The following is a 16,860-nucleotide window of genomic DNA, read 5'->3' on the forward strand; positions in this document are numbered from 1 at the left end:
AACTGAACACAGGAATAATGTTAGTTGCAAGCTCCAATCTTGAAGCAAATAAATATACCTGAACAGATTTCGTTTGAAGTTGACATTCCTGACCTAATATTTGATTTTCATTCTCAATTTCTTCAATTATCTTCAAAATATTTCTCTCCAACTGTTTGGCAATTTTTTCCTTAAGATTGTTTCGGGCTTTTGCTCTGGACAGTATTCCATTTTCGGAGCAGGTCAGGTACTTTTGATATTTTGACTTTAATTCCAACAAATTCTGCTGGGCATTCTGAGTGAGAGAAAACACATTCAGCATACACAAGAAAGGGCATTCACAAGTTGAAGGATTTAACTTTACATTATTAAAAATAGTCAGATTAACTACTTCTGATGGTAGAACTGATAAAATTTTACCTCAGCATTGTAAGTAAAATGTCAACATGCCTTTTAAGACTATTTACTCGTTTTCACAATTTTTGGGCAATGGATTTATTAAAAAAACTTTCACAAAACAAAAGAACGCATTTCATTCTTTCTTACAACAGTGCTGAAGATGTACTTGAATAGTGGTGGTAAGCTGAAGAGATTTAATTGTTACTGTGATGCTAATGAAATGGAAATGTTACATTTGATAGGCCAAATCTTCTGCTATCCAGATCACTAGGAATGGGATGCAAGTGGTAAGATATCTATCTGTATTTCATGGAAGTATACATGTGGACAGAAATTGCCTAGGAAGTTCTGATGGGCCAATTTTTCACTGCCTTGGAACCTTTGCAAAAGTCTTTGACACTGACCTCTGGCCTGAAGACTTATGCCAGATAGGCAGACTTACTTAGAGATACTTAGTTCCAGAAAAGTTGCACAGTTTAATACCTGACCAAACTCTGATTAGCTAGCGACACACAACAAAGTACCACAACAATGGCCTCTCTTCCTCACCATCCCTATGCACTTGATCACTTTTTAAACAGACTTTTAAAAACTTCTGAATATTGCAGCTAGTGACATGCAAGGTCTAAGTGACCCTCTCCACCCTTCCATTCTCATATCCTGGTGTTGCTGCACTGATCCATTTCTGCTTCAGCCAGGAAGTCGTAGTCAAAAACAAGAAGTTCTTCTGGAGGACAGAAAATTTCACAGGCAGCAGCAATACATCAAACATTGTTACTGACCAGAATATCTGAGTGAGTCAATCATTACAATATTTACAATAGATGGCACAGAATTAAACTTTGGCTTCAGAACCACGGCACTAGTGTGCTACTTTAAAAACATATTTTAGCATCACATATAAAGTATCATGATCCAAGTCCATTGTCAAATGTTATAATCATATCTACTCCAAAAGAGTTTAATTATCCAGTTGCAGAAAGCGACTATATCATTTTTGGAGCTTTCAGAAGAATCAATGGCAGAAACTGTCTAAATAATTACTGTATTTGACTTAACAGTAACTAGTCATCATTCTCTTTTCCTGGGATTTAGTGATGTTCCAAACAAAAACTGATATTTCATTTTGGTTCTTAATTCTTACACTTTTTCCCCCAGTATTAATTTGAAATAAAATTGGAAAACATGGCCAAACAATTTTGTTTCCCTGTAAAAGAATATTCAAGCCATTATCTGAATAACTAGTAACTTTGACGGAGAGAACTAACAGCAATGAATTTATGCGTACATTCCAACAATTAGAGAAAATTAGAGAAATTAGCTATACATTATTCAAATGCTCCAAATCATGGACAAACGCACAAGAAAGATGGTCCTCCAGCCAACGAAAGAGCTGAAATGTCTTGTATAAACTATTGGGCATTCTCAGATAAAGTTAAGACTTCTTATAAGAATAGCAGTGGACAATTTCACTCTTCTGGCCTGTTTGGTCCTTCAATTAGATCACAGCTGATCTATACAGCAACCATATTTACCTATTCCTTATCTAATAAAAATGTATTTGTTTTACTACTAAATGTTTTATTTGACCCAGCATCCAAAACCTGTTGGGATAGCATATTCAAGACTTCTGTTACAACATCCATGATAATGTGCAAAATCAAAAATACTACAACCTTGTTTGGGATTCACCAAACAGAGAAAACCTTTTCTACATATTCATGAAAAAAGTGAGATAAGACTTGTGTGAATAATTGCCATTTAGCTTACTTACCTAGTTAGTCTCCTTTGATTAATATTCTCAAGTGCCAAGTAATCTTTTTCTGCAAAATTACCTGCTTTTGAACTCCATTAAGTTTTTGATCATAACAACGAAACTGGAAAACACTCTAAAAAGATACTTTTAAAGACGCTTGCCCACCAAAGATACTTGCCCTGATTGAGAATACTGTGTTCAATTTTGGGCCCCACGCCTCAGGAAGGATATACTGCCACTGGAGCTTGACCAGCAGAGATTCACACGGATGATCTCTGAAATGGTAGGCCTAACATACAATGAACGGCTGAGGATCCTAAGATTGTATTCATTAGAGTTTAGAAGATTTAGGGGAGATTGAATAGAAACTTACAAGATAATGCATGGCTTAGAAAGGGTGGACGCTGGGAATTTGTTTCGCTCAGACAGGGATACTAGGACTAGTGGGCACAGCCTTAGAATTAGAGGGGGTCAATTTAAAACGGAACCAAGGAGACATTTCTTCAACCAGAGAGTGGTGGGCCTGTGGAATTCATTGCCATAGATCGCAGTGGAGGCCGGGACATTAAATGTCTTCAAGGCAGAGATTGATAAATTCTTGATCTCGCAAGGAAAATGAGAGCTACGCGGAGAGTGTGGGTAAGTGGCATTGAAATGCCCATCAGCCATGATTGAATGGCAGAGTGGACTCGATGGGCCCAATGGCCTTACTTTCACTCCTATGTCTTATGGTCTTAATATACAGAGAACAAAAGAGCTGAACAGTACCTGAAAAAGCATCGGTGTTTTAAAAAGCCTTAGCAAGCTTCCCCGAAACTACAGGTAAGTAGTTTCCCAAGAAATCAACATCATCAATAGATATTGTAGGAATGACAGAACCAGTAATTAAGTCACAATTTAAACTAAGCTTATTAAAAGAGCAGTTATACAATTTTTATCAACATCTTGAATCAGTATCTTTTCACCCATTTTTCTAATCAATAGCTGTTCAGCGCTATTACACACATCTGGAGCAGATGGGACATGAACCCGGTCAGGAGTAGGAATGCTACCATTGCGCCACAAGGAAGCCTGTTCAATACTGTTTTATACAGGAAGCAGTTGAGAGTTTCGTGCCACCCATCATCATCAATGGCTTAATTCCGTTTAAAAATATAGATACGGACAGTATGAATGAGAGACTGAGAATACGAGTGAGAAACAAAGTAGGAAAGTGATTCTCTGCTGGTCTATTTCTAACCTTTGAATCCTCTGCTTTCCAAATTCATTGACTAATTTTGTCTTATGTTTTCAGCTTCACTAGGGAATCTATGCTCAGTTTTTTTCCAGTCACAGATTCATCTGTAGGGACTTGGTTCATTACTTATTAGCAAGTGCAACTTGCTAAATTATGATTTGAAAGGTCTTGCTATTTTCTTAGCTCTTTAAAATCTAAATGCAGAATTTTAGTTTTCTACCAATATGGATGATAGCCACTAATAATCACCCTCTCCTTTCAGAGTGCTCTGTAACCAGTGACATTCTGTATCCTTACACCAGGAAGGTGAATATAACATTCTGGAGTCAGGTCAGCAGTCACATGAATAATATTTGCACCTAAACACTTAAAATCTTCAAAGTTTAAACAAAATCTTGGAATTGCAATGTTCTAGCTCCCTGATAATTAATTATGAAGAGAACAATACAAACCTCTAAGTGGTGTTCTTTACTTGCAATTAAGACCGAAATTCTTCTTATTTCAGCATTCTTCTCGACTGATACTAATTGCAATTCTGATGGATCAGATACTTGCTTTTTCAGAGCCTGCAACTGCGAGAGCAATTCTTCATTCTTCTTTTTCTCATCTGCTAGACTCACATCACATTTCCTAATAGGTTTCTGATAGTTCTTCACACGAGGAGGCACAGTGCTCATCACTCTCTGTTGCAGAAAAAGGCTCAGTTGTGAAATAAACAAAGCTTTATGGAAATATTTTTATCTTAAAAGTTAGATTAGATCCTATGATTTATTTCTTTTTTTCAATTAAACACCAATAAAAGTGAAAATCTAACACCAGAAATGCCTACAATAATATTGCATACTGACGGAAAAGGTAGTGGAAACGTATGGCGCTGGAAAAGCACAGCCGGTCAGGCAGCATCCGAGAACAGGAGAGTTGATGTTTCGAGCATGAGCTCTTCACGATGGAGACTCCGATCTCCAGCATCAGCAATCCTCACTTCTTCCCTGATAGCAGAGGTAATCAACTTTGACTAGAAACTATTTACAAGTTAAAATTAGACTCAGTTCACAACCAAGCATTTGCTGTAAGCCATCGCAAGACTTCGATTCTTTCCATGTTACGAAATGTCACTTTAGGGCAACTGCCACATAATTCTTAGTGTGCAAACAATCAATCATTTTGGTGCTGATCATCACCGAAACTCTACAATTAGAGTGTTAGAGTCAGAGATGTACAGCATGGAAACAGACCCTTCGGTCTAACTCATCCATGCCGACCAGGTATCCTAACTTAAACTAGTCCCATTTGTTAGCACTTGGCCCATATCTCTTTAAACCTCTCCTTTTTATATGCCCAGCCAGATGCCTTTTAAATGCTGTAATTCTACCAGCCTCCACCACTTCCTCTGGCAGCTCATTCCATACATGCACCACCCTGTGCCCCTTAGGTCTCTTTTATATCTTTCCCCGCTCACCCTAAACCTCTGGTTCTGGACTCCCCCCACCCCAGGAAAAAGACCTTGTCAGTTTATCCTATCCATTCCCCTCATGATTTTACAAACCTCGATAAAGGTCACCCCTCAGCGCTCCAGGGAAAACAGATGCAGCCTATTCAGCCTCTCCCTGTAGCTTAAATTCTCCAAACCTGGCAACATCCTTGCAAATCTTTTCTGAACCCTTTCAAGTTTCACAACATCTCTCCGATAAGAAGGAGACCAGAATTGCACGCAATATTCCAACAGTGGCCTAACCAATGTCCTGTACAGCTGCAACATGACCTCCCAACTTCTATACTCAAAGCTCTGACCAATAAAGGAAAGTATACCAAATGCAGTCTTCATTATCTACCTGTGACTCTAATCCAACTTCTCCTTGAAAGTAGAGTGTGATGGATTAATATCGAACGGTATATAAAATTGATAAGATCTCTATTACTATTGGAATAAGTTAACGGAACATCCAACAGCAACGGAACATCAAACCAAACCTACAATCTCTGCCATTGAATAAAATTTAATTCATCAAGTACCATAAAATTACTTCTCCACAACATAAGTTTTTCATATAGTTTTGCATTTTCTTCCTGTAGTTTTACAATGCGTATTGATTCTGCTGATCCTTCAGGCACTTCAGAACAAATTCTGAGCAGTAGCTCTTTCCAAGCCTCCATCTCTCTCGAGAATTCCTGATCAGTTTTAGCGAGTCCAATCTTGTACTCATTTTCCAATTCAAATAAACTTCGAAATGCGGTCTGAATAACAAAAGAAAAGTAAATTAATTCAGTCAAGTACAGAGGTAGTGAAACAAATGTTATATGGAGGTCAGTTGACTATAAAATAATTTTAACTGACAAAAATCACACATCAGGTTCAATACTGCTAGCAGTCATGAGTTATAACCGATCAAGGACACACTTCAGCTGAAACAGAATGGAATGCGAAAGTGACACGCCAATCAAATGATAACACCACCACATTGTAATACACACCTAGAGTTTGGTGCGTGCGAGGGTGGAGGGAAGAAGAGTGCGTACACGCATGTGTGAGAGAGAGAAAGGGGGAATGTGCGCATGTGTGTCTGAGTGTGTGGGTGGGGGATGGTGGAGGGGAGGGTTGAGGTGGAAGGGGTCCAAGAGCCAGGAACCATATTTTAAAGGAGACGGGTAAACCTTTTAGGATTGAGATGAGGAGGAATTTTTTCCACCCAGAGTGGTGAGCTGGTAGAACTCACTTCCACAAAGTGGTTGAGGCCTACATATCAAATGTTTTCAAGGAGGAAATGAATTTAGGTCTTGTGGCTAAAAAGATCAAGGGATATGGAGGGAGGGCAAGTTAGGGTATTAAGTTCGATGTTCAATGTTAAGACATGGGGTAAACCCATCTGCTAATTTAAACCCGACACACAGAGAAGCTCACCTTATTCTGTAATCAGGTAAGTTTCAAGAGACATAAAACGATCCCAGATTTCACGAAGTAAAAATTAACAATTTTATTCTTTAAGTCCAACAAAGAACATTGCTGGTGTTTCAATGTACTACTCCTTTCTCTTAAACCCATCTTTTACCTACCACTCTATAGTACTGGTCCGATAAAAAACCCCAATTAAGATTTACAAAAAAAAATTCAACTTTCAAAACCAGCCAGCTGTCGAATCTTCTCTTTGTATCTTCCTCTGCAGATTTTCCTCGGTCATCTTTCCTTCAGTGTTCTGCTTCACAGGTCTTCCATATGGACAGGTACCTTTCAGAGAGCTCTTTTACTAGCAGTCTATACTTATTGGTTTTCTTGGCAGTTCTTCCCCTAACTATTCAAATGTCTAGTTTTATACACCTAAACATCAGATCATTTAATTGCTTTTAATATCAAAACCATTATATTTCAAATTTGTTTGGATTTTGGTATTTTGGGCATAATTTAAACCCGACACACAGAGAAGCTCACCTTATGCTGTAATCAGGTAATTGGCTGAATTGGGATTTGTTTTTGTTCCTTAACAACAAAACTCCAGCTATTTGTTTCAACCAAGTATTACATTTTTACTTTGTTCAGGACTATGTTTTCGGTCAGTCCTTGCTAGTTTTTCAACTCTCTTACAAAGATACAGTACACACCTACACCTCATAACATCAATCAATCATATTGATTGGTGGGGCTGGCTTAAAAGGTTGGATGGCCTACTCCTGCTCCCACCTTCTATGTGACATATCACCAAGCGCAGAAAAGCACATGCTTATACCAGGCCTTGAGTTACAATACTAATGCCTGGAAGATTAACTATCCAATTCAATATTAAATGCAAGAAAAATCCTCCAAAATTCTGCAAACCTTTGACTATTAAGGTCCCAAGAGTATTATTTCTAAATGGATTATATTTCACACCGTTCCAGACTGGGTATACTAGGCAAACTGGTCTTAAGAAAGAAATTTAGCAGCTGAGTTAGAAAATGATGTCGTCTATGTTTGCTTACTTTCTCAAGAACCACTGACTAACAGTCAGAGACAGAAATATCTTCAGCTTATTGCTCACTGTAGCATCCCAGTGGAGATTGCCCATATTCAAGGGTGGACTAAAATTGGCAGTCACTTGGTTTAATTCACATAAATTCTACATTTATTTGCAGATGGCTTTTTAAAAATTGGAAACAATTAAACAGCCATTTTCCCCCAGTATTCAAAATTTTAATGTCAAAAGGCTACTACAATTCAACACCACTGTTTTAATCCTGCAGCATATCAATTCATGAAAAGTGATCTACTGACTTGGTTACTTACATTAGCACCAGCTGAGTATTTTGGCTTAGTGCTGTATGAATTGCCTGCATTAAACTTGCCTCCACATACGTCCAGATCATGAACTCTAGATCCTAACGAGTCATGATGAGAAAAGCTCTCTCATCTCAAATTTGTTTCTTTTGCAAAACATTAAGTCTATTCCATGATTCTCAATCCTTTGAATGGGCACAATTCTTTCCCATCTACTGTTCAGACCCCTCATGACTTTGGAAATCATCATATCTCCTCTTAGCCTTCTCCTCTTCAGTGTTAACAGGCCCAACCTCTCCAGTCCTCATAACTGAAGTTCCTCATCCCTGGATCCATTCTCGTAAACCATTTTTATACATAATTTTGTCACTAATATTTTAAAAATGAATAGATCATACTATTTTAATTGGTTGCAAAATGTTAAGTGGTCATCTATTCTACCACCGTTAGAACAGTGGAGTTTACTTTTTAAAAGAAGAAATATTGTTTTGAACTGACTGTTCAGAGCAAGCAAACTTTGTTAATACATTGACCAGTTCTCTCCTGTGTTACTGTTACATAATATAATTGGGTTTCACACAAGTGTATTGAATAGTCATGTGAAAGGAATCACGTTAAGATCTAATCTGCAAAAGCTTCTATTAACTCATGCTTCAGGGAGTTCATGTTTTTTCCCTCTGAAGCTTGCATTTTATCAGCTTAGATCACTAGTGCCTTGCTTGTTCAGAAAGACTTGCACACATTCCCACATATAAATTAAGAGGAACATGGCAAAAATCACACTTTATATACATCAATCTTAAACAGACATCTTCCACCTTTGAAAGTGATCTGCAATGATGCGTAAATTATGCTTTAAGTAAACTGTTGCAAAAAGGCGGCATTCTGTAAACATGCTACATATCGAATTGAACTCAATGGCAGTACCTCTCCCATTTTGGATAAAGCTCGAAGTTAGTGATGTGGATGAACAACAACGAAAAAATATATTTCCTCACGATTCACAATAACTAGCCAGTTGCCAGGGCAAATTGCTTCAGCTCATTCAGACAATGTCTGAACAAACAGCCACAAGGAGAAAAGCTGACATCTACATTAATTCAGATAGGGTTCCAGACCATCTTACTTCATTCCTCACTCGCATATCTTCCACATATCAATAAGATTATGCCTTACAACAGAGTATTACCAGTACAGTAATATTGTATAAACCATACTTGTAATAGTAGATCTTTTTCCTGGAGATAATTGCTAAGTTTATTAATTTCTGCTTCAACTGGATCAGCTTCTGATTTAGTGGATACAATTTGTATTTTCTCCTCTTTCCACGTGACAATTTGTTTCTCCAAGGTTGCGACAAGTGTTTTGAGCTCTTCATTTCTTCTTTGCTCGATCATAAGCTGTTGGCAATTATTCGAGAATTAAAAACATGATCAAAAACAAACAAGTCTAAAGCACAGATACCCAAGGATTTCAAAAGCAATTGTCCACTGTTTCTGGCTTGTTTACTCTAACTACATTTCTTGACAGTGTGTTCAGACCACTGTGGACTCAAAAGAAAGTCACAAAAATTAGGAAAACTATTAAAGCTGCAGTCATCATCCTGATTCAACACATCAAACTGCTCATGCATTACAGAAAACTAAGAGTATTTTATGAGAAACAAGATTTTTAGACTTTGAAAGTTAGTGGAATTCAAAATCCCATTGCTCACCATTTCAGCCTTTTCACAAAGATCTTTCTGGATTTTATCTATCTGCAACTGCAGCTCATCTTTCTGCATTGTTCTGGATTTTGTTTCTCTCTCAAATTGATCATTAGATTCTTGTCGCAAAAGTTCCACTTTCTTCACTTCATCCTTCAACTGCTCAATTTCAACTAGCAGCTGGTCACGGTGATTTCTTACACCGTTAAGTTCATTTGTCCACTTGAGCAACTGTTGGAAAGATTCCATGATGTCAGACATACACAAAATGTTGCAAAATGACGAGTGAAACTTAAACATTACTCCAATTTCTCTTAGATTTGAATAATCTTCATACTGAAATGAGAAAGCACAAGGGTTTTCCAGGCTCCCAGATGCCTCATTCAGAATTAGAAGCAGGAAGCTGTTACTCTTACTAGCCAAATTGTTTCAACACTCAGATGAAGTTATTTGTACTGTAAATGAAGATTACGTCTACATCTTAATGCAGCATTGCAACTATTCGTCCTTAATGGTTATTTTGGAATAGACCATAATCTCAGGAGCCAATTATTAACAAACACAGATTTATGTTGCTGAAGTATGATCAGCATCTTTCCTCAATTTTGAGATATCTCACTCACTTGTCACTGACTGTTTGGTGTTAATTTAATTCCAATTATACTTCTGTGGGTAAATGACAGACTCCAGATTTTTATCAACAGGATTAGATGACGTAGCAAAAACACTGCTTTTCCCAACCCCTTTCGTCTCCTCAATCCACCCTAACCAAAATACGAGGGTACAATGTTAACCTCAAAATTTTCATGTTGCACTGCAGCAAACCCTTCACTTCTTCCAACTCTCAAAACCGGCAACAATATTGGATCAAAATTTGCAGGAATACCAGAGTGAAAACAACAATGACTAGGAGTATGCGTTTCTGCCATTTCCCAAAACAGTTCCAAAGACTATGCTTAGTGGCCTTACAAACAAGCAGTCGGGCAATCTGCCACATCCATATAAAAGACAACACCTAGTAAAGGTGTTGTACTTTTCAGCATTTGGTGGTGGCACTCAGGACTACTGAAAATATTTGGGGTGGCACGGTGGCTCAGTAGTTAGCACTGCTGCCTTACAGCACCAGGGACCTGGATTCGATTCCAACCTTGGGTGACTGACTATGTGGTGTTTGCACATTCTCCCCGTGTCTGTGTGGGTTTCCTCCACACGTTCCGGTTTCCCCCCACAATCCGAAGATGTGGGGGTTAGGTGAATTGGCCAAGCTATATTGTCCATAGTATTCAGGGATGTGTAGGTTAGGTGCATTAAGTCAGGGGTAAATGTAGAGTAATGGGGAATGGGTTTGGGTGGGATATTCGTCAGAGGGTCTGTAGAGGCTTGTTGGGCCGAAGGGCCTGTTTTCACACTGTAGGGTTTCTATGATATCAGGGATTCCACAACCCCTCAATAACGTTAAATCAAATCCAGGAAAAAGACTGTAAAAATTGTTTTTTTTTGGGTCTGGGTTATAGTTCCAGCACAGAATGCCCCTGATGAAGAGGCTCATTCTTGACCTGAATAGCAGGGAAGGTCACTAATGAGGCAAGCAAGTTTGAAAACACTGGCCTAGGCTGACAGTGGTTGAGCTCAGAGGTTCAGAACCATTTTCCTTCATGTCAGGTTTAATTCCTTCCCTGAAACTTTATTGCTGGAACAGCACAGCAGGTCAGGCAGCATCTAGGGAACAGAAGATTCGACGTTTCGGGCACATGCCCTTCTTCAGGAAGAAGAAGGGCATGTGACCTGCTGTGCTGTTCCAGCAATAAAGTTTCAGCTTTGATCTCCAGCGTCTGCAGACCTCACTTTCTCCTTAATTCCTTCCCTGCAAATTTTCATTTTCTTTCTTAATGAATCCTGGTTTGTTTTTGCTGTTTAGTATTGTCCAACCTTGGGTGACTGACTATGTGGTGTTTGCACATTCTCCCCGTGTCTGTGTGGGTTTCCTCCACACGTTCCGGTTTCCCCCCACAATCCGAAGATGTGGGGGTTAGGTGAATTGGCCAAGCTATATTGTCCATAGTAGTCAGGGATGTGTAGGTTAGGTGCATTAAGTCAGGGGTAAATGTAGAGTAATGGGGAATGGGTTTGGGTGGGATACTCTTCAGAGGGTCTGTAGTGGCTTGTTGGGCCGAAGGGCCTGTTTCCACACTGTAGGGATTCTATGATATCAGGGATTCCACAACCCCTCAATAACGTTAAAACAAATCCAGGAAAAAGACTGTAAAAATTGTTTTTATTTTTGGGACTGGGTTATAGTTCCAGCACAGAATGCCCCTGATGAAGAGGCTCATTCTTGACCTGAATAACAGGGAAGGTCACTAATGAGGCAACAGAGTAAAAGTTGAGAAAGTTTGAAAGCATTGGCCTAGGCTGACAGTGGTTGAGCTCAGAGGTTCAGAACCATTTTCCTTCATGTCAGATTTAATTCCTTCTCTGCAAATTTTCATTTTCTTTCTTAATGAATCCTGGTTTGTTTTTGCTGTTTAGTATTGTCTTGATACATATGTCAGAAACAGTTATTCAGCCCAATGTTTCTATCACAATGAGGGCACTGTCTCTTGCCTTTCTTCTGGCATTAACTACTATATCTGGATGAAGGTTACAAGGTCATCTGCAGCCAAGTAGCATAATACAAACCACGTGTTGCTGAACAGGTTTCTTGAAAGAATAAAACACTTGATGACTTTGTTAGGCAGCCAAATAGGATAAATCAATATGGAAGCTAAATGCATGAAAATAGGTCACTCAGCTCAATTGAATTTGTTCACACTCCAAATAAGCCTTTCCTACTTTAAATCTCTTTCCACCAACCTCCGCATCCCATCCTTTCTCCCTCATTTAAGCATTAAGCTCTCCCTTAAATGCATCAATGGTTCAACTAGTACACACAACTGCAAGCACCATTACCCAAAAACTTTGTAAAGAAATACCTAAAATTATTTTGATTTATATGGTTAAAGTCATATTGGCAAGAGCCAATTCTCCACATTGACTTGGAGCTGACAGTGTCAAATCTGCATTGGGATGGAGGATTTAGGAAATGACTGGTTCCAGTACACAAGTCTTTGCACGCAGATAAGAGGTAAACTTATGCTGTATCCATATACTTGATATAAATTGGAAGGATTTAAAAGGACATGGACCTCAGGAACAGCAAATATACTCTTCCACATAACACACATGACCTGTATTTGTATTTATATGCTGGGCCATTCTACTGAGGTACTTTTATTGAGGCTTGTGCTGTCCTCAGAGTTTACAACAAAATTTCAACATGACATACAAATTATTCAACATGATGTGCAAGTTAGTTCAAAGGTGGGGATCAGCAGATTGGATCAGTAGCGTAATAACATAATGGTATTTTACTAGTAATCCAGAAACCTTAGTCTAAAAACTTTATCAAGGTAGCTGTGGAATTTAAACTTCATGAATTAATAAGTCTGGGGGAGAAACCATTAACAAAAGTACAAATTTGTTGTAAAAATAAATCTAGCTCCTTTCAAGGAGGAAAATCAGTTGTCATTCTTATCAAGTTTGATCTTCATGCAATTCTAAACCTACAGAAATAAAATTGACTCCGAGCTGCTTTTTGAAATTTAGCTGTAGCTAACTGCTGCAAAAAGGTCAAATAGGCAGCTTGGTAAAGAAAGTGTGACAGGAAATGACAATGGCACAGCCTGACTAGTTGACTCAAAGTCCTCATCATCAATGTGTGAGAACATGTGCCAGTTTGAAGAGCTAATCCTTAACAAAGACTAATCAAGCAACAGCCAAGTAACTGTACTTACCAAAGTATACCTTGCAGCCAAGTCCTAGCTTCTACATCACCATCCCCTGGTGTATCCAGACATTAAGATGGCACATGGACACCAGAGGTGGTAGCCGAGTGCAATACAGTCAAAAGAGAGTAGCCATGGGAATTGTTAACATGGATGCCAAAAGCAGGAATCTCATGACGTCTAATAAAATGTGGGCAAAGAAAACTACTGTTGATCATCATGTACCGTCTTCTACAGCTCATGAATCAGTATTGAAGGAAGCAAGAAATTTATTCTCAGTTATGAACTTCACTAATTGTGGTTCAGTAATACCACTACTCATTAAGTTGACCAGGTTTTGAAGAAAAGATCTGCGAGAATGTTCTGTGCCAGATTGTGAGAATGCAAACCAAGGATAAAACCTATATAATCTCATCCTTACAGCAGATGTATCTGCTTGTAACAGTATAAGAGTGACCACTGCAGGTGTGGATGCTTCACACAAATCTATGGCAAAAAACTCTAGTTAATGGGATAAATTCAGAACATACCTAAAAGTTTAAAATTGGGCATTCATGTAACATTGCAGGTCATTGGTAAGAGGGTCTTATTCAATCACAAGCTGTAACCTCAGTACCCAGAACATTACTAACTGCCATCACAACAGAGTCTATGGAAAGAAATAGCACCTTACGCAAATGAAAATAAATGCAAGCCTCCTGAAACTACAATATAGGATCTTATGCACCGAACCAGCTGAAGCAAATGGACAGAGCATGACACCGTGGTGCATACAGCTGTTCAAGTGTGTAGATCAAGAGAAATGGAAAAATAGTATAGAAAGGAAAATAGATACTGTTCCATTAGAGAAGGGTATCTTCTCAGGCTGGAGGAGGATTTGCTGAAAAAGTGCAGTTCACTCTCCTGGATCAGATCAAAGCACTTCAGTTCCACTACATCCATTTTCAATGGCCATGTACAATTAATCATCAAATGGGAGGTTGCAATTTCAGGAATATACCCAACTCGTCAATTTAAAAGACAAAGCTGAACATCTGCAAAACCTGCTTATGTGCGTTGGATAGATGATATATCTTTGCCTCCTCCAGGCATTATTGATACTAGACTTCAAACAATTCATTTCATGTGAAATCAAGAGCAGCTGAATGCAGTGCTTTGCACGTTGACAACATCCTGGCAGTACTTAAGACTTGTGTTCCAGAATTAGCCACACTCCCTCGTCAAATTGTTCCGGTACAGCTGTCACACTGGCATCAATAGATTACATTAAGGTTGTGGCTGATAAGTGAATATCACTCAAGCATCTGGCAACAATTCTCTCTATTAACATTGAATCAAGCTATCTGCCATGACATTCAAAGACATCACCATCGCTGACTTTCTACCATCATCAATAACTGGAGGATTACAATTGACCAGAGATTTATAATCAATATGCTATATAACGAGGTGCTACAAAAATGGGTCGGAGGGTGGGAATTTTATAGCAACTCATCTCCTTGGTCCCCAAACACTGGCCACCTCAATTCCAGAGGTGAGGCAACAGTGATCACCCTCAAACTAAAGGCAGCACTTAACCTCGTGTGGCATAAAGTAGCTCTGACAAAATTGAAGTCAGCAGTAAGTTGAGGGAATTCACTGCACTTACTGGAGTCAACCCAAGCACAAAGGGAGATGGTTGTGTTTATTTTCGATCTTACTTGGAATGTGGGTGTCAGACATGGCCAGCATTTACTGCCCATCTTAGTTGCACTCAGGAAAGTTGGTGGTGAGCTGTACCTTGAACCTCTGAAATCTATATTACGTCAGTACACAGTGCTGCGAGGAAGAGGGCTCCAGGATTTTGGCACAGCAACCGTGAATGATCAACAATGTAGTTCAAAACCTGGATGGTGGGTGACATTGCAGGTATTCTTCTGTGACTTCTAATGTCTGAAGGATAAAGGTAGATGCATGGGAACACCACCACCTGTGAAGTTCTTCTCCAAGTTACTTAACATCCTGACGTGTAACTCTCTCACTGTTCTTTCATTACTGCTGGATTAGAATTCTGAATCTCCTTTTCTAATAGAACTGTGGGTATACTCGTACTAGAAGGACTGCATTGGTTTAAGGCAATGGATCAATATCCCATTCGCAGGGCAAATTTGAACGGTCTGCAAATGTTAGCCTTTCCAGCAATGGTCCCCTCATATGAAAGAATAAAAATGGTAATTTTGTGACAATGGAAAACGATACAATAGTTAGCAATTCTGAGTTTCTTTTTGTTTAGTTACTCACCACCTGATTGTTTTCTTCCAAGGTCCTCTTCATTTCATCCCTCTGTACTTTGACACTTTCTAATGTCTCTTCAAGATCACACTTTTCCTTTGCTAGGATTGATTTTTCATCTTCACATTGCTGTAGCCTTTCACACAACTTCTTCTCCTCAATTTTAACTGCTTGTTCCTTAGAAACACACGATCTCAACTGTTCAATCTCACCAAGCAGCTCGTCTCGGTGAGATACCACACGACGCAGTTCTTTTGTTTGTTCATGAATCTAACAAACATTAAAAATGAAATCCATATTACTAGATGCATACCACTATAATGTTCTCCCCCTGGTTTTCAAGATAAGGAAATGTGTTGCTGTAAAATTGGTTAATACATTTATTGAATATAAAAGATCCCCTTCATGATCATATTTCCTCCATAGGTGTAAATTTAGAACTCACTGCCTCTGTGTTTCCTTGTAGAGTACTCATCATTTCATTGCTCTGTGTTTTGACACGCTCCAGTAACCCCTGGAGGTCCTCCTTCTCCTTTATTACTTGTAATTTTTCATCCTCAAATTGTTGGAACCATTGGTTAAATTTCTCTCCCAGATTCTCTGGGGACTGTCCTTTGGAAACTTGAGCTCTCAGCTGATCAATTTCACCAAGCAGCGCATCACGCCCAGCCACCACACAGTGCAGTTTCTCACTTTGCTCTCGCATCTAAGAAAAGTATCAAAAATACACATGAAACCATACTGTATTTCCAGGTGTGCAATGCATTGTTTAGTTTGCTCCTGAATCTAACAAACTGTAAAAATTATAAAACCATTACTGCCAGATGCATTCCACCATAATGTCTTCCTCCACATTTTCACAAGATTGCAATCTACACAAACAAGATGTACTCCACATTTGTGCATTTCGATCTTGTTGAAGAAATTTTTGTCCAGAATTTGCTGGAGCAAGGTTGCATGGAATGACCTGTTAAACACGCTTGTATGTATTTAGATTATAAAATGCTTCGCTTGGATTATGAATAGATTATGGCAAAAGCAAGAGAAATACGTTTCTGACACCTCGATGAAGGTCAGCTCAAATAATTCAAATTTCTGGAACCAACAGGATTTCAGAATCAAGAGACTGACATTTAATTCATTCTCATTTTCAATTGGGTTTAAATCAAGAGAAAAGAATGGATCAATGTAAAACAAAAAAACAAAGAAAACAAAATAATATAAATATTTTAAATCCAATGATTAACTGAATTAATTGGACAAAGTGAAGGCTCATTTTCTGAGCAAGGAGACATCCAATAACAATAATAATCTATAAAAGAGTCTTGTTCTGCTAATTACTGGAAGAATAGGGAACTAAAGTGCAATTGCTGCAACTCAATGAAAATCACAGGAAGATTAATTGCAAATTGTCATAAATCAAAAGCAAAAGGTGAAGATACA

General features: G+C 38.6%; 1 protein-coding gene across 2 annotated transcripts in view; it reads right to left on the reverse strand.

Annotated features, from left to right (window-relative positions):
* cenpe (centromere protein E) overlaps positions 1-16,860 on the reverse strand; it is a 108,244-nt gene that overhangs the window by 26,960 nt on the left and 64,424 nt on the right. For both annotated transcript variants that reach the window (XM_043720261.1, XM_043720253.1), the window contains 7 exons: positions 15,863-16,123; positions 15,427-15,687; positions 9,332-9,553; positions 8,835-9,017; positions 5,385-5,606; positions 3,824-4,054; positions 59-274 (listed from right to left, as the gene is read on the reverse strand). In XM_043720261.1, the coding sequence (XP_043576196.1) occupies positions 59-274; positions 3,824-4,054; positions 5,385-5,606; positions 8,835-9,017; positions 9,332-9,553; positions 15,427-15,687; positions 15,863-16,123 (1,596 nt within the window). The remainder of the gene's footprint in view (positions 1-58; positions 275-3,823; positions 4,055-5,384; positions 5,607-8,834; positions 9,018-9,331; positions 9,554-15,426; positions 15,688-15,862; positions 16,124-16,860) is intronic.

The sequence above is a fragment of the Chiloscyllium plagiosum genome, chromosome 2 (genome assembly GCF_004010195.1).
Source record: "Chiloscyllium plagiosum isolate BGI_BamShark_2017 chromosome 2, ASM401019v2, whole genome shotgun sequence".
Taxonomy (NCBI): Eukaryota; Metazoa; Chordata; class Chondrichthyes; order Orectolobiformes; family Hemiscylliidae; genus Chiloscyllium; species Chiloscyllium plagiosum.